Source organism: Solanum stenotomum, chromosome 12, assembly GCF_019186545.1.
Source record: "Solanum stenotomum isolate F172 chromosome 12, ASM1918654v1, whole genome shotgun sequence".
Lineage (NCBI taxonomy): Eukaryota > Viridiplantae > Streptophyta > Magnoliopsida > Solanales > Solanaceae > Solanum > Solanum stenotomum.
Window position 1 is genome coordinate 43407622 of NC_064293.1, and position 20341 is coordinate 43427962.

Here is a 20341-nt window from a genome sequence, read left to right on the forward strand (position 1 = left end):
TTTGTCGCTTATTTTTAAAATAATTTTTTATTTTTACTTATTACTTTTAACAAATAAAAAAATTATATATTTTTTTTTCATGTTTTATCCTCATTAAGTACTTATTTTTTAAATCATTTTTCAAGATATCATTTAATAGGGGATAATTTGGTAAAATACCTATCTCAATAATTATTCTCTTTGTCAAGTCAAAGTGTGACAAGTAAAAGTGAACTAAAAGAGTATTTGATATAAAATACATTAATGATATTGATATCAGATACGCAAGATAAAATTAATATCAAATACACAGGATGAAATTAATTTTAAATATACATATAAATTATGAAACTCATATATATACCGAAATGCAAATATGTAAAGAGGGAGGCAAGCTAAAAAAAATCAGTTCAGCATAAGTTATTTAATAGTGAGCTTTGTCGTTGTTTCCTTTTTCTTGTTGATAAAATTTGACTTCACAAACTTGGCAACTGCTAAGAGCTTAACAAATTCCTAAGAATTCAAGATATCCATGTCTGCTCCTTTGGTTCTCGCTCCCAATTCGAATACCCTCTGTTATCACCATTCCAATTCTTTTATCAACCAAAAAACTCTTCTTTTTTCCAAATCTTTCAATTCTAAATTTACCAGCTTTTCCTCTCAATACAATGATAATAATAATCCCATCAAGAACGAGGAGCAATGCAATCTTGAATTTGAAAATCAAGATTATGGGTCATCAAGTTCAGGAATTAAAGGGCCTACTGCTCCATGGATGAGGGGTCCTCTTCTTCTTGAACCTAATCAAGTTTTGGACTTATCCAAATCAAGAAAGAAGAAAGATGCCAATTTCGCTAAAACCCAAAACCCTAATGATACACTTTCTGGTAAAGTTAGTGGAGGAAGAGGTAAAAAAGCAATGAAGATGATTTATCAAGGAATTGATAAACTCCGAGAAACGCAAATTGGGGAAGGTACACAGGTGGAAACTGATGCAAAGGTTGAATTTCAGTTCCCACCAGGATCTTTATCTGAATGGGGAGATGTGACTTATGAAATTGAGGAGAAAAACCCATATGGGGAGGAGGACAACGTGGAAAGCCTTGAGGGAGTGGAATTTGGTGTTTTATCAAGAGAGGGGGAAGGAAGAGGGAGTAGAAAAAGTGGGGTGAAAATGCCATGGGAGAGTGAGGTGAAAATTGTGTATAGGAGAATGAAGAATGAGAAAGTTGTCACGACTGCAGAGTCGAATCTTGATGCAATGTTGCTTGAGAGATTGAGGGGTGAGGCTGCAAGGATTCAGAAGTGGGTGAAGGTTAAGAAAGCCGGAGTTACCCGAACTGTTGTTGATCAAATCCACTTTATTTGGAAGAATAATGAACTTGCAATGCTCAAATTTGACCTGCCTCTATGCCGTAATATGGACAGAGCTCGAGAAATTGTTGAGGTTTGTCTATAAACACGGTATTATCAATGATCATGTCCGTAAATAAGCTTTCTATATTTTGTGCTTCGTAGGGTAAAAAGAACTTGCAGAGGTACCTTTTCATTTTCTGATGTATTATATTTTGTTTTCTGATCCTGCTATAACATATTTGTATGTTTGAGATATATAATGGTATTTAGTTGCGGTGTGGTTTCATCATCAAGCAAATATCGGTTGTCAAGAATTCTCATGTTAACGAATGTCATCTAGTAATGCAGTATTCTTAGAGAGACTATTTCCTCTTATACATCAAATCAAACTACCGTTAGTGTTTTAAAATACTTCTGATCCCTCTTTGATTGAGTTGAGTCTTTTTTTTTTAATCTAGGAAAAGAAGAAAGTGATTTCGGGCTTTGGTTTTGGGACTGCCAGAACTGATTTTTAGTTGTCTTGGATGCTGGTAAAAGTGTTTGCTTCATGCAATCAGTTTCTGTATTAAAATTCTTATGATTTGTTCGCTCAAGGGGTCATAGTTGTGAATCCTCAAACAAGTCTAGTCCATCGATCAAGTTGGTAACTTCGCGTTGGAACTGTTTCCTTTTTCAGGGAACCTCTTATTTATATTAAGCATGACGGGACTAGTTGTCCTTTCGGATGCTCCTCTTTATGTTGTTTTATTGTATCTAATAAACCAGTGCTCATTGTTCCTAAATAATACTAACATGGTTTCTAGTAGTTATTTCTCACAAGTGTAGAGGTTACTTTGTTAAGTTTCTGTCCTTTTTGATAGAATTGTGTGTTATTCCTTTTGTACTGCAGATGAAGACTGGAGGCTTTGTTGTTTGGATGAAGCAAAATGCTCTGGTTGTTTATAGAGGATGTAGCTATACTTTACAACAGAGGGAGCTACAGCATGATTTTCTCTGTAATCACCAGAACTCTTCATTTACTGAAAATATTAAAGAGACAAGTATTTTCTCACCATTGAACTCAAGTGGGAGCAGTGAAGATGAAATGATAAGTGTTGGAAACTCAGAAGAGGATAGCCTAGCAATGAATGAGTCACTTTATGTGAGGGAAGCTAATAGATTGTTGGATGACTTAGGACCTCGTTATGTTGATTGGTGGTGGCCAAAGCCTTTGCCTGTGGATGCGGATTTACTTCCTGAAGTAGTTCCTGGATTTAAGCCACCATTTAGACTTTGCCCACCACGTTCAAGATCAAAGCTGACAGATGATGAACTTACACAATTAAGGAAACTTGCTCGTTCTTTGCCAACTCATTTTGTCCTTGGTAGGTTTCTCATCTTGATGATCATATCTTGTGCAGACGAATTGCTCCAGTAATTCTATTATGCATATGTTCCCTGCTTGTGTATATCGTGGGTTGCTATACTGTGTCTCTACTGATAATTTGGACTTGAGTCATCTTTATCATTGAGAATATTACTGTTATGTAACTGTAGTTTGCTTGTTGTATGTTGTTTGTACGTGTGATATTATGCCATTTATGTTCATGTCAAGAAAGAAAAATTGCCAGTTGGTGCATTAACAGTGGTATATGCTTCTTCTGAGTTTGACTGTCTAGACATTTAAAAAGTGGACATGTAACATCATAAGCTAATTAGGAAGTGGGTTCCTTTTTTGAAAGAAAACAGAATGTCTTAATCAGAACTTTGACGGTACTTGTCATTTGCAAGTTTCTTTTTTTGTGGTGCCTTTTGTCGTAAGGACTCCTTTTGTCCACTCTGCGCATATGAGGGTCAAAATTCATCTTTACACAAGACTTGTTTAAATATTGATTCTTACATATTCTTGATGTAAGAGTTTGACTTGGGATTGCTTTTATGTAATTCTCAGAGGTTTATATTTGGTTTATGTTTTACTCCCTGAACATGGTCAAATTTGCATGGAGACAGTAGATAAATATATCAAAATGATCTACCTTTTACACCTCTTGAGGTTAAAGAGAAACAAGTCAGATCCCTTCATTCACCCTTGTCTCTAGAACACTATACATGTGCACTCTCGTCTGTTGCTAGGTCTTTGCTGCACATGAATAATAAATTAGCTAATTGTATTTATTTGACATTTTTTATCGTGGATGATTTGATGAAAGTTTTGAGCACCCATTTTGATGCAATTGGTTATGCACCTTGTGCAACTCTATGACTATGTTTGTCCTGTTTGAGATAGTTTATTTTTCATGACATGACATGAAGGGAGAAACAGAAAACTGCAAGGCTTGGCTGCAGCAGTCGTAAAGTTGTGGGAGAAATGTCACATAGCAAAGATAGCTTTGAAGTGGGGAATTCCAAATACTAGCAATGAGCTAATGGCAAATGAGTTAAAGGTAAGTTTGGTCAAAGCAATTTGTATTTAACATCCTTATGTTTTCTCAATCAATTGCAGTCAACTTCTTGAGCAATAGATGAGTCTGTCTTAATAGATAGCTAGCTTGTTTTATGGTTACATGACATCAGTTATATTTCTAGGCATCTTAGTAGAGTAGAAAATGGGAGGAGAAGAGCTGCTAACTGCCCTCTGTTTCATATAACTATCTTGTCTTCATATTGTGGTAGATAGTAGAATGAAATAGGTACTATTCTTCAGTTTGAAACCCTATTTTGATTCTCTATGAAATTAGAAATGGAAGTAGGGCAGAGCAGGGTCTGGCGAGGCGTTGAGTTTTTCAATTTTAAAGTTGCTCACTTTCAATACCCATTTGTATCCTTCTAATGTTCTCAATTCTTCCTATTCATACATAATAATCAGTTTTAACTAGTGCGCTAGGGGTGCAGCCTAGAAGCCAATGAATTGGGTGAACATCTTTGAGACCAGGGTTCATATCCCAGTGGAGTGAAGAAGTGCTGGGTCATTTCTTCCCATCAGATTATGGCAAGAACTTACCATGATTGCGCCTTGTCCTATGCTATTAGTTCTTCTTTTGCAGAACAGAAATAATTTAGGATTGAATTAGTTACCGAAATTGCAAAATTAAAAGAGGACTTAAGCAGCTAATATAGATGGTTTCAAAGCTTTGTTGGTGAATGTGTCAGGACATTGGTGACAGAATTGAGCTTAGGAAGCTTGTTGTGAATGTTTCAGCGAAGTCTATTTTCATTAAGATTATGAATGTTGGGAGTGTGTCATAGTAAACAATTGTGTGGTGTTGAAAACACTTCGACAACTGGAAAAAGCATAAGTGTCTGAATGGTGTTTGGTGGAAATGTTATTCAAGCTACAGAATCTAGCCTCTTTTAGCTATAAAATTTCCATAGTGCTCTAGTGGGCCTTCTAAGCAGTGTTAGAAGCTAAATGAAAGAAAAGGTTGGGCACATTGGCTATAGATCAGCGGCTTTGCCCTTAAGATTCTGATAAAATGCTCAACTCTTTTTTCTTTTTTTTTGCAGCATCTTACAGGAGGAGTCCTTTTATTGCGGAATAAGTTCTTTATAATCCTATACAGAGGCAAGGATTTTCTTCCTTCTCAAGTTGCAAACATTGTTGCTGAAAGGGAGGTGGAGCTCACAAGATGTCAGCTTGAGGAAGAAGTTGCACGATTCAAAGCAATTGAAACTCTTTCAATCACTATGGAAGTATCAATGAGCAGTAGTAGTGTTGGGACTTTATCAGAATTCCAGACAATTGCAGAACCTGGAAAGGAGAAATCTGAGGTTGAAGTTCAATTAATGTCTGAAAAGGAAAGATTAGAAAAAGAACTGAGGAATCAACAGCACAGCCTTTACATTGTAAGATATCAGCTATTCATTTTTCACTTTCAATGTTTTAAGAAGCAAATGAAACCCTACTCTATCATGCAGCTCAAGAAGAAGATTGAAAAATCATCTATAGCACTGGGAAAGCTAAATGCTGCCTGGAGACCTGCCAAAGAGGATGATGATAAAGAAATCTTAACACAGGAAGAAAGACGATCTCTTAGGCAGATAGGATTGAAGATGAACCGGAGTTTAGTTCTTGGTGAGCAAATTTTTGCGATATTTTCCTCTCTTCTCTTTCTTGGTCAAACTATAAAAACTGTAGCTGAGTTGCAATCGGAAACATGAGAGTCTTCTACAGATATATTGTCTGTTATCTACCCGGATTCTGAAATTTCTGTTATGATTACACATCTTAAATAGTTCCACAGAGAAGTGAACTATTATTTGTCATGTTCCCTAGTTGGACTTGTATAAACAAACTGCTTTCCTCAATATTATTCACGGCTCAATAACAATGCTTCAACCCGAGCTAGTTGAGCCAACTATATTATTCCTTCATATCAATTCTGTTTTATTCAGCTCCATTTCATTCCAATATTCGACAACAATATCTCTGTCTGATAACTACTAATTGCTCAAAAAAAAAAAAATTTGACAAAGGTAACAGTTTTGTATATTAATATTTAGCACTAAAGGCTGGGATCCNCCCTAGTTGGACTTGTATAAACAAACTGCTTTCCTCAATATTATTCACGGCTCAATAACAATGCTTCAACCCGAGCTAGTTGAGCCAACTATATTATTCCTTCATATCAATTCTGTTTTATTCAGCTCCATTTCATTCCAATATTCGACAACAATACCTCTGTCTGATAACTACTAATTGCTCAAAATTTTAGGATCTTAAAATATCGAGAAAGTTTTCAGTTCTGCTCTATGATAAAACTATTTTATGATCACTTGGTCACCTCAAATCTACTTTCTCAATTTATCTTCAGGGAGACGTGGTGTTTTTGATGGTGTCTTAGCTGGTCTCCATCAGCATTGGAAGCACAGAGAAGTTATTAAGGTGATCACAATGCAGAAAATCTTTTCTCAGGTCATTCATACTGCAAAGCTCCTGGAGACAGAAAGTGGTGGAATACTGATTTCTGTTGACAAAATTAAAGAAGGCCATGCAATGATAATTTATCGGGGAAAGAACTACAGACGCCCGGAGTCAGTTCCTCAAAATCTTCTAAACAAAAGACAAGCTTTATGTCGGTCCCTGGAAATGCAGAGACTTGGAGTGAGTCTTCTGCGTCTTAAGGCTAGTTTATTTAGTCCTTAGTTTTGTGACTGTTATGAATCCTGGATCTCAGAATTATGTTGTTCTTTCAGTCATTGAAGTTTTATGCAAATCAAACGGAGCAGGCAATCTCTGATCTTAAGTTGAAGTTGGTAATTTCTGTCTCTGTTAAAGTTCTTCTTTGTCTACTGATTGCCTTTGCCTTCCATTTTTAAAATTAGTTGTGACTATTTCTTTGGCTTTGAAATGGTATCTCAAGTGAATCTTATCCAGTTTTATTAGCTGAAATTTGATGGATAGTTGTTTTTTGCAGGTAGAATATACAGTAAAGATTGGTCAAATGGGGGAGATCTAAAGCTTGTGGTGCAGTCATAACTACTATTGCTCTTGATCTCTGTCTTGACATGGTCTACATATATCAGCGCGAAGAGAATTCACCCATTAGCTAGGTGAGTTTAAGGTCATAAATCAAGGGCTCTCAAAGCGATAGTCCTTATTTCCCCATAATACTCACCTAGCTAGCCCATTAGCTAGGTGAGTATTATGGGGAAATAAGGACTATTGCTTTGAGAGCCCTTGAATTATGACCTTATACTCATTAAATTTTGAGATGGAAGTGCATCTTGGGATTTCACTTTTGGGATAACTGTGCAACTTGGAGAAACATTCAACTTTGTGATTCTCCTGATGAGACCAGAACAGTTCAGGTATCCTATTCTCTTACCTATAAAGATATGCTGTCAATATCCTGATATTTTAGTTTTGTTTTACTTCAATTCTAGACGGGTGGTTTGCAGCACTATAAATTTAATGGCTAAACCTTGCAAAATAGTTGCCTCATAATATCTTTATTATTTTTTTGGGTTGAAGTAAGAGATGTAACTGCCTCATATTGTTTCAGCTTAATTTTGGATTTGGAAAATCTGGTCTGAAATATGGAGGTTTGAATTTCTTGAAGAGGTGTTGATCTACTAAAAGTCATGCCCTTGTCGAGGCTAAGCCATGGTTTTTGAGTTTTGGCTGTTAAGCTTCCAACTTTTTGTACTGAGAGTCTGAGATCGATGATATCAGTGGCTTTAGAATCCCAAAAATGAGCAGAAGACCAAGATTTAAAGCGGATACTACATATCGTGTGACCATGTGTTAAATAATGCAAATAGACGATAAGATGCCAAGGACTGCATCTTCTTAACAAAGTGGAGAGTTGATAAATCCTTCCACATCATGGGACTTAGCACTAGTGTGCCATGCACTGGGGTTTTGTGTGCACGAATGCTTAGGAAATTTTGATGCTCACGAAGTGAGACTTCTGTAAAATACTACTGTAGAACCATTTTGGCCTGCAAAGTTACATGGTGTTGAACGAATCTCCAGAGATTCAAGAATTTGCTACTTTCTACTTAATTTATCCCTTGGTAGCATTTTTGCTGGATTAAGTGTGTCATTCAATAAATGTATTAATCATTTCTCTTGCTGTGTTTTCCTGTCACTCTCATTCGATCAGCAAAAATTATGTGTCAACTAGCTCAGGGTGCTTCAGTTTAGGTTTTAATAGTTCTGATTGGTTTTTCCATAGCTGTAGAACTGGGACAGTCGAATTCTCAACCATGATGTAGTTCACTTATCTGTATCTTGTGTGGCAGGATGGTGGTGGACTGCAGATGCAATGGATTGATAGAGTAACATTGCTAACATTACATAATAGACAATTTCAAAGGACTGATACTTGTTGCATGATCTGGTAAGGTTTAAGATTATTTTGATTTAGTTCCAGAACTCAGACCTCAAGTCCCATGACCTGTATTACAGGAATTACCTGTCGAAGCATTAAGTAGGCCCACCTCTACACTTGAAAGCAATAAAACAGACATTTGGAGGAGGGAGAAGATGAACATACTACAGGGATTTGTTCCATACAGCACAGAGTCGGTAAACATTAATTGCACTGCTGAATTTAAGGACACTGTTCCTCCTCTCTTGCAGCAACTTTGTGATATTGTGCCAATTCCAGGTTTGAACTACTGCAGAAATGTTTTATACCACTCAATGGAAGATTGCATTACAAGGACCTGTTCTTACCACACATTGACTTTTAAAATTAAGTTCTTTTTAGCTTAATCGAGGAGTGGCAAATCCACACTGCAGTAAAAGATGGTTGTGATGCAGGATGAGATGGGTGTTACCAGGAGGATTCATTGTTATTTAGCGATCATCAATCCAGAGTGTAGTGCACCTATGGCTTATCCTTCATTTAACACAAGACTACGACATAGGTGTTAGTGTAATTTATCAAAACAAGTGTGGTCAGGTTGTGGCTGCTCATTTACAGCAGGAGACGATAATATATAATTTGGATGACAGCCTTGGGTATTTTACGTTGGCACAAGCATCGTATGACACAGCTAGATTAACCAAATGAGTTAGAATGTTTGGTGAGGCCACCATAAATGAGAAATTTATGTTCTCTCTCTGCTTGTTACCAATTGGCAATAATTTTATCAACACACTAATGGCTCCGAAACTTAGTCAGTGGTGATCAAACTCGGGACAGTATTCCCACTAAATTAATCAACACTTTCGTTTGAATATACTTATAAATTTGCATCAATTGTTTTTTACTCGGAAGCGATATTAGCTCCAGAAATGAACCTCCTTTCCGAGGTCGTTGTGGATGTTGATGTAAATGACTCTGGGATGGATCTTGTTGGAGAAAACAAGACAGGTTTTGGTGGAACTTGTAGGGAGTGAAGGCTTCCCTCCAGCATTTCAACTGCCTTCTCTATTGCTGGTCGATCTGACGGCTTGATCTGAATGCACCACAAGCCCACTAAAATCATCTTCCTTGCTAATTCTTCATCTTCTTCGTTCATGATACCTTGTAGACTTAGGTCCTTACCCAGCTCGAGATGTTCATAGATCCAATTTGGAAAGTATACTTCACTAGTTTGGCTCATGTTAACATTGTTTCTCACTCCAACCATCTCAAGAACAAGCATGCCGTAGCTGTAGACATCTGATTTGTGAGAGACGTGTCCAAACGCTCTAGAGAACACTTCTGGAGCAATGTATCCAGCAGTTCCCCTGGCACCTAACATTGATAGAATGCTCTCCTTTCTCTCGCACAATCTAGAGAGGCCAAAGTCAGATATTTTGGGGCAGAAATCCTCGTCCAAGAGAATGTTGTGAGGTTTTATGTCAAAGTGCACTATTCTTGTGTTACAGCCTCGGTGTAAATATTCTAAACCTCGAGCACTCCCAACTGCGATACTGTACAATGTTGTCCATTCCAAGGAACAAGTTGTGCTAGAAGATCCACTGTTAAGAAATTTGTCCAGTGAACCATTGGACACATATTCATAGATTAAGGCTCTCCTATTCCTTTGGTAACAAAATCCCAAAAGCCCTACTATGTTAACATGGGAAGTTCTACTTATACTGGCTACCTCATTTATATATTCTTCTCCGTCACTATTAGTTTCTGTCAGGACCTTTACAGCTACTGCGCGACCATCAGGTAGTTTTCCTTTGTATACCTGACCAAATCCTCCCTTTCCTATTTTATGGCTGAATGAGCTTGTTATTTTCTTTAGATCTGAATAGCTGTACATCTTTGGAGCATGAGATCCGTAATTTCTCATAAATTCTTCAATTTTGTGATCTTGTGATTCAATCTTCCAGCAAATCAGTGACTTACAGGATGACTTTCGACTTCTGAGGCAATAGATGATTGGAACTGATATTATGGCCAGCCCTGCGATACAAACTGCGACGACTGCATATAGATATTGTTAATAGATCAAATACAAATGCAGATTGAGGGAATGATACAGCAACACGGGGATGCTTTACCTATTGCAGCTGTCGGAATCCTTACTGAACCTGCAATATGTGCCAATAACTTATCATTCATTTCAGGATTTTATCTGAGCGCAACTACAAAGGACTATCATGAATGAACAACTCAAGCGAACCGTGTCACAGTTTCAAAATGTCTCTTTCACAGAAACTACAAAAGGAAAAATGAAGGAAAAGCTATAGATCGAGAGAATTTAGAAAAAAAAAGGTGAATTGCTGAATGACTAGTCAATCCAGAAGAGTTCAAGGACTTGAACATCACGACCATTAATGAACTTGATTTTTGCAAGTCCATGATGAAAGACTAACCAAAACAAGAATTATGTTGTATATGCTTTTCAAGCAGAGTTTTTCTCAAGAAAGAATGATGAAATAGGTGGCTCTCATCAAAGATGCACTCGACATGAATTAGGTAGAGAAAGTTCCAAGAAAGCCGCAAGATCAAGTTTTGGATACCTTCAAAAGATCTTGAAGATCGAATTCTTCCATAATGTCTCTTGAAGTGATGAATATAGTTTAAAAGGGGATGTTGGATATAAGCTAGATTCATCATCTACCAATTTTCGTAGTTCATATGCTAGTAATTGATATGAGAATTCATGTATGGTTTATACCTGAACTAAGGAAAGTAGTGATAGTAACTAAATTAAGATACATAAGGTATACGTTTGAATATGTAGAAATTCCTAGGAATTATAGCTGTTTTATTCAAAGTCTAAATTGGGACAAGATGCTTTCTCCTACAACTTGTCTTCAAGTGATTCTAGTAGTAGTAAATTATGAGGATTAGTAGAGGAAAGATTACCGAGTAAGTGTCTTTGTCCATCGTTGCAGTCGTTTGAATGAGTANTCCTAGGAATTATAGCTGTTTTATTCAAAGTCTAAATTGGGACAAGATGCTTTCTCCTACAACTTGTCTTCAAGTGATTCTAGTAGTAGTAAATTATGAGGATTAGTAGAGGAAAGATTACCGGGTAAGTCTCTTTGTCCGTCGTTGCAGTCGTTTGGATGAGTACCATTTACACAATGGCAAGCAAATTCTCCAGAATCTGGATTGGATCCACATCTTCCACCTGAACTGCCGCATTGTTGGCACTTAGAATCAATACCTGCCATCCAATTAACTGAAAAACCGCCAGCAATGGCTCTTCTCAGAACTTCCACGGAAGCTGTAGGACTGGCTAATGCCACAGCACTCGTTTGATTGACCCTAGCTATTATTTCTTCCTGGCATGTTACCAGACTAAGGTCGAACGGAACGTTGATCAGAGTGTATATACCAAATATGTTGCTATTGCAATTGAACCTATTTGGAGACGAAGGTGGTAACTGCAAACCAGGGCGGACGGTGCAGCCGAAATACAGAGTAATATTCAGGTCACTCGAAACATAGCTGAAAGTGTTTAAATCAAAGGAGGCATTCTCGGGATTAGCCAAACAAATATTACTCAGTAAATCATCTCGAGCCAGGGTTACAATTCGATTAGGGGTGTTGATATCTATCACTTCGTATCTTGTTGATTCAATTGCAATTTTGGGTATTCCACTTTCGCACTTGATCTCAAAACTTGGATGACCACAATACTCTGGTTTTCTCCCTCCCCAAAAAGGGTAAATTATATTCATGCTGCCGCACTGAAACGGCTCACCACAACTCTTGTATCGCTCGTCATCTTGACAGAAAGACCCCGGTATATAGATCAAGATAAATATTGTGGTAGTGAAGAGCAAAAAATAAGGATGCATTTCTGTTTGATTAAGGGAACTAGCACCACCTAGAAAGAGAGGCGCTAACTGGTAGTGGTGGCAAAAGAGCTTTATTCAGGAGCTAAGCTGAAAGGAGATGAGGATTTAAGGGNGATTAGGGGTGTTGATATCTATCACTTCGTATCTTGTTGATTCAATTGCAATTTTGGGGATGTTACTTTCGCACTTGATCTCAAAACTTGGATGACCACAATACTCTAGTTTCCTCCCTCCCCAAAAAGGGTAAACTATATCCATGCCACGGCAGCGAAACGGCTCACCACAACTCCTGTATCGCTCGTCATCTTGACAGAGGGATATGGGCATATGGAGAAAGCATAGAATGATAAACAGAATGACAGTTGAGTGGAGATCTGAGAGCATCTTTTTGGAGCAAATTCAGTCCAATCTTTCTTTTTAAATTTGCCTTTTAAAACTGCTTATCCAATTCTTACCTCGTCAAAGAAAGAAAAATAGGCTATGCTATGCATTCCGACTTGACAGAGATATTGTCGATTTTTCATATCAAGTTGTAACAATCAAAATCAAGCATTGACTCGTTTACTTTTCTAAATTGGGAGTAAAACCATTTGAACGTTACTTTTACAACAACATATCCAAAGGGAGTGTTTCCGAGAGACCCGACTTAAATAACCGGAAAAGAAAATTCAAAAGAAAAAAGTGCCTTGCAAATAATAGGAGAAAAATTAGATAATAAAATTCTCATTCACTTTTTGTGTACATGAACCACTTTGACGTACATTGGGTAGAACGCAAGTGCATTAATTGGTGAACTCGATGCGTTTTTGGCTATGATAGGACTAAAATTTCTTGCGATTAACATATATATATCACACACTCTTTATCACTGGACCAAATCCCCAAGACTGAGTGAAGATTTATTAGATAAAGTGAAAACTGTTGCATTCGAACAACCAAAACCATAAAAAAGATTGCTAAAGAAATATACTCTTGACATTAAAATTACGCAGTACCAAAAACTAAAGAGGTCCAAAATTGTCATTTTCTCTCTAGCTTATTAGTCAATATGACTCATTCAAAAAATCAAGATCACCAAAAGAAAAAAAAAGCGTAGGTTGATTTATCTGTAACTTGTACCAAAAGTTTCCAACACGCGGTGAACCATCACCATCTCCACCTCTCTCCTTGTATGATTGTCATTCATTCGACTATTGGCAATAATGATATGTGGAACAAAATCAACTACTTTCACACGCTTTATTCTGCTTCAACTATATAAGTAAACTTCAGATAACTTCCACGAAAAGAAATGGAAGCAAAATAGAACTACCAGGAAAGCGGGGAGCTAAAATACTTATAGTTGGTAACTTAATCAATTACCAACTCTTAGGAGGTACAGGAACACAAGTTAAATACCTTGAGCAATGCTCACCAGTATTTTACTTAAGTTGATGACATGGAAGAGTCCTGAGAGATGACGGAAATGTGACACTAATGGGGTAGTTAAATACCTTGAGCAATTTCCGACCTCAATATCATACAGCTAAAGACGAAAAGAAAGAAAAATTAGGCACTGCTAATCTTGGGACTACTCCAACAACAGTAACTAAAAAGACAGCTATTACTGAGAGAATTGAAAAAGAGATTTTGTTACGAAAATATGGAACGAATTTCCTTAGCAAACAGTTACACACAGGTGATGATACTCCAAGAGCTTCTGCCACTAAAGTTGCACATCTTGCATAATATACAAGTATGGAAGCTCATATGAGTATAAAACTACAAGCTTTTCATGTCAAAATGTTACATTTGATTATACAGGGGGAAAAGGGATGCACTACTTACTTTATTTCTCCGTCACCACTTTATATCTTGATGGCACAGATAACTCAACCATTTACACCTACAATTACACTCACAGGAACTGCAGTTAGAGCTCATCCCTTGTTTGCATAAACAGGCACATGTTAACTTCTTAGGCGGGTTACTGGTGATTAATTAAAGGTGGTTTCCCTCTGTATTTTAGGAATCACCACACTAAGCCCTTTCTTCTCCTAAACCTGTCAACACGATCTGTGCTCATCCGCGACTTCTCAGGTTTGTTTGACTTCTTAGTCTTTTCAAGTCGACTATCCAAGCTGTTCCTTGAAATTTCAGGAAGATCAGGTTTCAGGTCAAATGTGTCGGTGGCACCACTTTCGGCAGGTTTACTCTGATTTTCAGACTCTGTTGATGCTTTCTGGGGGCCATTAGCAGCAGGCTTCGGTTTGCCAAGACCAAGAACAAATTTCTTTAGATGTTTGATATACTCTGGGTAAAGTTCAAGATTGCAGTGTCCACCTCCATTTAACCATAAAGGTTCATATTTTTCTTTACATAGCTCCCACAGCTGTTTCCCGTGGGAGTAGTCAACAACTTCATCTGCTGTTCCCTATACATGTGTTAAAATCCTTTGAGTAAAATGTTCAAAAACAGAACCTTTGGAAGGTACAAGGCAAAAAGGGTCTAAAGTAATTTATTAACGGGTAAAGAATTAGGATCGTTGGGAGGTACAAACACGTAAAGGGTCTACAGTTATTATATTAACCAGTAACAGAACAGTTGCCCCACCATCTTTCCCGGACCCATCTCCACTGCGAGGTATTTGTAAATAGATTGAATTTGAAAGAGATTTGAAATTATGGAATAGAAGGATTAAACATTGGAAAAGAAGGGAAACTTACATGAATGACCAGAACCGGACAATTCACTGCACTAATCTTGTCAATGTTCTGAAATAAATTGGAGAAATGAAATCAGATTTTTTAAGTGGAGATGGAAAAAGAATTACGTACTGATAACCACTGAGAGTGTTTTACCTTGTATATGTCAAACCAATATGTCCGCTTGACAGGGTACAAAACTCTTACACCAGACAATATTGGACTATGTAAAACAACACCTCGTAAATTGGGTACTCGTGATGCAAGATCAACAGTTGGGCCACTGCCAACAGATTGACCATAGAGTATTAGCTGTTCATCTTTGACCCCATATTGCTCCTTTAGGCATTTATATACTGCATCAATGTCCGCATACGTATTACATTCAGATGGCTGCTTCAGAGAAAGGATGATTTCATTATAATTTAAACAGCAAACAGCAACAAGGGAATAGACCCATATGAAACTCAAATGATTTCCTAGAACAAGCAATGAATGAAAAATGCAAGATTACGAACTGAAACTTTCTTATATACCTGTGCCAGGTCTCACACAAATTTGTTAACAACACTAAGCAGAAAACTATATAAAGAAAGAAAAACATGTTTTAATGCCCAAAGCAACATTCTAATTAAAGTTTCACCAAGCGAGGCACAAAACGTGTTGAGGCGCTTTGCCTCGCTTAATATGCACTTCAGTATCTTCATCAAGGTTCTAAGACATACTCTTCCTGGTCAATAAGCCTCTTGTGAAGAGGCGACACTTAACAATCGATACTTTACTTTACGTGAATTGTCTTTAATTTTTTTGTTCATATATCTGCCTTTCATGCTTATAATTATTAGTCTTGAACTAATCATATATATTTGAATTTTTTTCTCACTTCGCGACCTTTTTCATTATCTCACGCTTTATTTGCACTTTGAGAGTTTTTTTGTGCTTTTTGCTTTAAATAACACTGAGTTCCACATGCCCAAATAACATAGCATGATTACCAGCATCTAGAAACTAAAGAATTGGGGTAATAAACAAAGAATTATTCAGGTTTGGAAGCCATGAATAAGATTTAAGAATGTACAAAACCCCCGATCCAATTACAGATTTAAACTTTTCCTTTTTAAAAAAAAATTCTAAGAAAGCCAACCCAAATTGGTGAAATGTTAATGTTCTAGCTCTTCCAGCATCATCAGAACTTCAATAAGGCATATGTTTTTCACCTTATCGTATGGTATAGATGGTAAGCAATATTAATATTCCCTTAAAAAGATGCTTGAGGGACAACAAAATGCATACTGAAAGGTCTCCCCAAATCTGGTAAGAAAATCAAGATATGTGATGCGTGTTGCAACATATCACATACAAAACGTGATAGAGGCAGAAGCAGAAAAAAAAGAACAATATTTCTTTCATATATGGATTTCATGAAGGGAATTAGACTTAAATAAAATTCCAGTCACGGTTTGTCGTGGGAGTTCACTAAATGAAGAAGTGGATGATCCATCATTGGTCATTGGTCATTGTACAAACAGGGCAAGCAAGCTCCTCCTTGAGAATTTTAAAATGAACGTTAAAGCTTTTAAGAGTTCATTGACAAACAGCTCCTGTTCTTAGACAGGTTACTGGTTAGGGTTATAGGGAGTTTATGACTAAACACAAGCCCATTGCCAATACTACACCTTGGGCATTCCTTCCTAGGAACAAAAAAACTTACCATTATAAGACAACAAAAATTAGCAGTTAAGTCCAAAAAGTGCATTGCAGGGTTCAGATAATTTCACAGACCCAACTACGTGAACTAGTTTGGTTAGCTAGTGCTTCAAGTTGTGGTTCTAATGAGAAAGGAGAAACTAAGCTAAAGGTTAGGTAACATATGTGGTGGTACTGAAAGAGCTTTGATGTGTTCTATAATATCTGCCGAGTAATCAATGCTACCTTAAAATAATCAATGTTAGTGTGTTCTTGCAAATAATGCTTTCAAATTATAGGACATATTCCTCCCCCAAACGCAAAAACAAAAAGAAGGTACAGAGGATAAAGGCGGACGTGGACACACAGGTTGGGGGGCAACGTAACTAAGAGAGCCATTCCATTTAGGGATAGACAAAATGGCAGGTTGGGGCAGTCTCGTGTCTGAGCCAATTGGTCAGACGACGACTACTTCACGTATTGGTTTAGTATTAGCTGCCTAGTCCTTGTATATTTGCAAGTGAGTAAAAAAGAATACCATTATCTTTATGTTTATTCGCGCATCACAAAATGGCCCAAGTGATATCCATATTTGATTGACTTTTTGATGTTGTAAAATAGATGAAAAACCATCTGTAATAATAGAGTACAAGTAACCTCCAAACTTATGGTTTGGAAATGATTCTTTTGCATTATTAGCATCGGTTAGAGACTGATTTCCCTTGGCATTATCTATCATTGTCCAAATTCAGAGTGACAAATTACTGGAGCGACTACAGAGGATAAGATATCTGTTCTCTGACATCTAATTTTGCTTCAGAGAATCTTAGGAGTTAAGAGTTTAAGACCATGTAGTAACATGGGTGACAAGTGGCGTTAAATGATTAATACGAGGCCTGAAGGAGAGGTGATATAACATTGACATCATCCATGGTCTTTATAACTAAACTTCCATGTAAGAAATCTAGAGAAAATGTTTTTTTTTTCTTTCAATAAATAAGAAATCTACTGAAAGTGAGCAAACGAAGATTTTAAGAAAGAAATTCGTCAATCTTTACATAAAGGTTGCATAAGAATTTCGTAAATATGATATGCCCACATATAAATGAAAACAAATATAACAATTATATTCTCAAAAAAAACCAAATATAACAATTATATAGCTCAGGGATGAGGACATGAGGTTGACACCTGGCTTCTACCATATCTTAGCAGCATTTACTTTTAATCTTCTGAAATTTTAATGAAGTCCAAAAAGGTAAAAATTAAAGTTCTACCATCACATTCCTCCATTAACAAGTATCGTTGCAAGTTAGAGCTGGTTGATAAAGCCAGTTTTCAAAACAGATGTCAATTTTCTTCCTACAAATAATGTTATTATACAAGTAACAAACAGAAACAGGTGAAGGCAGTAAGGTTTTTCTCTTTGTCCCTGTTTTCTTTATGAACATGGGGAACAGAAAGCTGCCAAGTACATATGACCAAGGAAGCAGGTATCTAACCTTTCCACTTGATTGTCCATATCCAGAGTAATCATACCTAAACAAGAAACCATATGAGCAACGTCAGGAGGGTCTGAGAAATCAAACAGCAATCCTACTGTTTAGTTTGACATTAAAAAAGTTCTAGAATTGAAGCAAATGAATGCTCTATTTACAGAACTAGAGAGAGACAGAGAGACCAGGGGGTTCAACCATAATATTTACTTAATCGGGGGTCTTCCAGATGCAACTCGCAATAGGTCAAATTGCACAGAAGATAGGAAATGATCACGAGTTACTAAAATCTAGTATAGAGTAAAATAGTAAAGCGAAACAAGCTGCTTGCTTGAATTGGACTCCTGGACCTCAAGCTTGGCTTGCTTCTAACATCTACTTGATTATCAAATTATTATCCACTAGTAATCATGTATCAACCATAGCACCAATGTTAGGGAAATACAGCACAAAAATAACAATTTCATGCCATCCGCACGTTATAGGAGAGTCAATATAAATAGCCTAATGTTAGTTGCATTTCAGAAAATTAGTTTGACAGTGTGTCACGCACTACAGTTTAAAACAAACAACCTCAAATTTTCTCCAATTTCATAAAATCTCAAAAAGAATTCTTAAAGCTACGACGGTCACAACATAAAGCTAGGAAAGTCACGACACGAAGTAAAAACATCATGTCATTATCATCTTACAGGGAGAATCAAAATATACAGCATAAAGGAAGTCATGTTTCGGAAACACATTTGACTGTGTCATGCCCGATAAATTAAAACAAACAACTTCTTCAAACTTTCTCGAATTTTGTTAAATCTCAACAAAATTCTCAATTTGGAATATGTTCTACTAAAGATGTATTATTTCTACTCAACTAAATATCTTGGCCCAAAAAATGTTAAGTATTTTACTTCCAAGTTCCAACCATTTCTCTTATTCAAGGAAAAGTGATCCAAATATGGAAGTTACAACTTCTCAATAACTGCATAAGCTGTCTTTGATATTGCTAGATTCAAGAAAATAAGAACAAAATAAAAACTTAAAACAGAAATAAGGTTTCAGAGAAAAAAGAAAAAGATAAGCTTTAGCTCAGAATGAGATAACAGAAACTAAATTGAGAAATTAGGAAATAAAATTGAGCTAATTAGAAGGGAAGCTTAATTAAATTACCCCATGAGATTAACACGAAGACGGAGGCTCAATTCAACAAAGAGCTCAAACATCTGACCCAAATCAGCAGCATTACCATGAGAATACAGCATAGTAGCAGATGCCTTTGGATGCTTCACATGAACGGCCACGATTTCATTTCCACGGCGAGTACGAAGTTTCAAAAAGTCTACTCCATCTCTCCTAGCTACCTCAGGTATGCTAAACTTGCCGTCGTCGGGGACCACCGTATACGACGGCGGAGTCGGTGGGAAGAAGGCGAACTTAGCAGCGATGGAAGAAGTCACTCCTCCCATTATCTACAGTAACTTAATGCTACTGCACCAATCATAAAGCAGCCCCCTTTTCCCCTATCTTCTTCTTCAGGGCGGCGCGTGGAGGTCAAGGGAGGCGCGTAGCGGTTTGAACAAAAAAGGAATATGCTATGACTAAGAAAAGGTTGTTGGAGGAAGAGGGGATATATTGTATAACGTTGGAGTTTTCGGATTTTATGCAACACTTTATGACTCATAAGTATGATTGTAACCTGTAAGAATTTGTTCAATTTTACTTGTCAAGTTTGTTTATTCGAAAATTAAGTTATATGAATTTTAATAAAAAGATTAGTCAAATTGATTTCTATAAAGCGAAATTCGACAAATAAAAGTGATGAATTCAATTAAGAAAAGCTTAAATGAATTAATTCAAACAAAAATATCAACAATATTTATAATAATTGTTTAATTATTAACTTTAGATTAGAATTTTCTAACCACGATGTTAAGATAACTTTAATTACCAAACCACGGAAGAAGGTAATGGAGCTTTTTGACTATTTAACCATTGTAGAAATGCACCTTAATGGACTTTAATTTAACATACTTAATTTTGGTTACAAATATATCTAGAAGAAAAGAAAATGTTAGTTCAAGAAAGCATAAAATATTATTAAAAAATGGTCTACCAAGTACCAACCAACCAACCATGAAAACAAGAATATCATCGTCTCCCAAATACTATATATTCCTCACGTTTTGTGCATATCATAGACATGTTCGAGGAAGAAATAGAAAAGTTGATAATTCTTAGGAGAAAGGTTTTTCTTTTTATATCTATTTAAAATGCTAAAATTCAAGGAGAATATCTATTGAAGTGAAGGTAATTATTCTTGACCGATTAATATTAATTCTTCCGTTTTAATTTATCAGATATTTTTTCTTTAGACAAATTTTAAAAAAAAATGTCACGTAAAACAGATGGATTATGAAATTGGTGCAGCAAGTTGGAAGATGGAACCAAAGAGAAAAGGTTAATGG

General features: G+C 36.5%; 3 protein-coding genes across 9 annotated transcripts in view; 1 reads left to right on the forward strand and 2 right to left on the reverse strand.

Moving 5' to 3' along the window:
• Positions 1–429: 429 nt before the first annotated feature.
• Positions 430–8796, forward strand: LOC125848483 (chloroplastic group IIA intron splicing facilitator CRS1, chloroplastic). Of its 5 annotated transcripts, none has more exons than XM_049528348.1 (11): positions 431–1426; positions 2225–2699; positions 3628–3758; positions 4819–5157; positions 5230–5386; positions 6126–6415; positions 6508–6567; positions 6729–6864; positions 8059–8156; positions 8225–8426; positions 8582–8796. In XM_049528348.1, exons 1-8 carry the CDS (start codon positions 512–514, stop codon positions 6768–6770), a joined length of 2409 nt encoding a protein of 802 aa, XP_049384305.1. In that variant the 5' UTR covers positions 431–511; the 3' UTR covers positions 6771–6864; positions 8059–8156; positions 8225–8426; positions 8582–8796. The 5 variants fall into 5 exon arrangements, with proteins under 5 accessions (XP_049384307.1, XP_049384305.1, XP_049384306.1 ...); XM_049528349.1 differs by having other exon boundaries at positions 8225–8344; positions 8427–8796; XM_049528350.1 differs by lacking the exon at positions 8582–8796 and having other exon boundaries at positions 430–1426; positions 6733–6864; positions 8225–8439.
• Positions 8797–8895: 99 nt separating this feature from the next.
• The window catches only part of LOC125848485 (LEAF RUST 10 DISEASE-RESISTANCE LOCUS RECEPTOR-LIKE PROTEIN KINASE-like 2.1), a 44409-nt gene continuing 32963 nt past the window's right edge, over positions 8896–20341 (reverse strand). Inside the window, exons 2-4 of one of the 3 annotated variants that reach the window (XM_049528356.1) lie at positions 11242–12045; positions 10265–10294; positions 8896–10187 (exon numbers count right to left, since the gene is read on the reverse strand). In XM_049528356.1, coding sequence (XP_049384313.1) covers positions 9031–10187; positions 10265–10294; positions 11242–12016 — 1962 coding nt within the window. In that variant the 5' untranslated portion in view covers positions 12017–12045 and the 3' untranslated portion in view covers positions 8896–9030. Of the gene's footprint in view, positions 10188–10264; positions 10295–11241; positions 12123–20341 lie in introns of those variants that run through there. The other 2 variants (XM_049528357.1, XM_049528355.1) reach the window with 2 other exon arrangements.
• LOC125848489 (uncharacterized) lies at positions 13620–19557 on the reverse strand. Its single transcript, XM_049528364.1, has 5 exons — positions 19047–19557; positions 17889–17925; positions 14857–15093; positions 14722–14769; positions 13620–14429 (listed from the first exon to the last, which is right to left on the reverse strand). The coding sequence occupies exons 1-5, from the start codon at positions 19340–19342 to the stop codon at positions 14028–14030; spliced, it is 1020 nt and encodes a 339-aa protein (XP_049384321.1). The 5' UTR covers positions 19343–19557; the 3' UTR covers positions 13620–14027.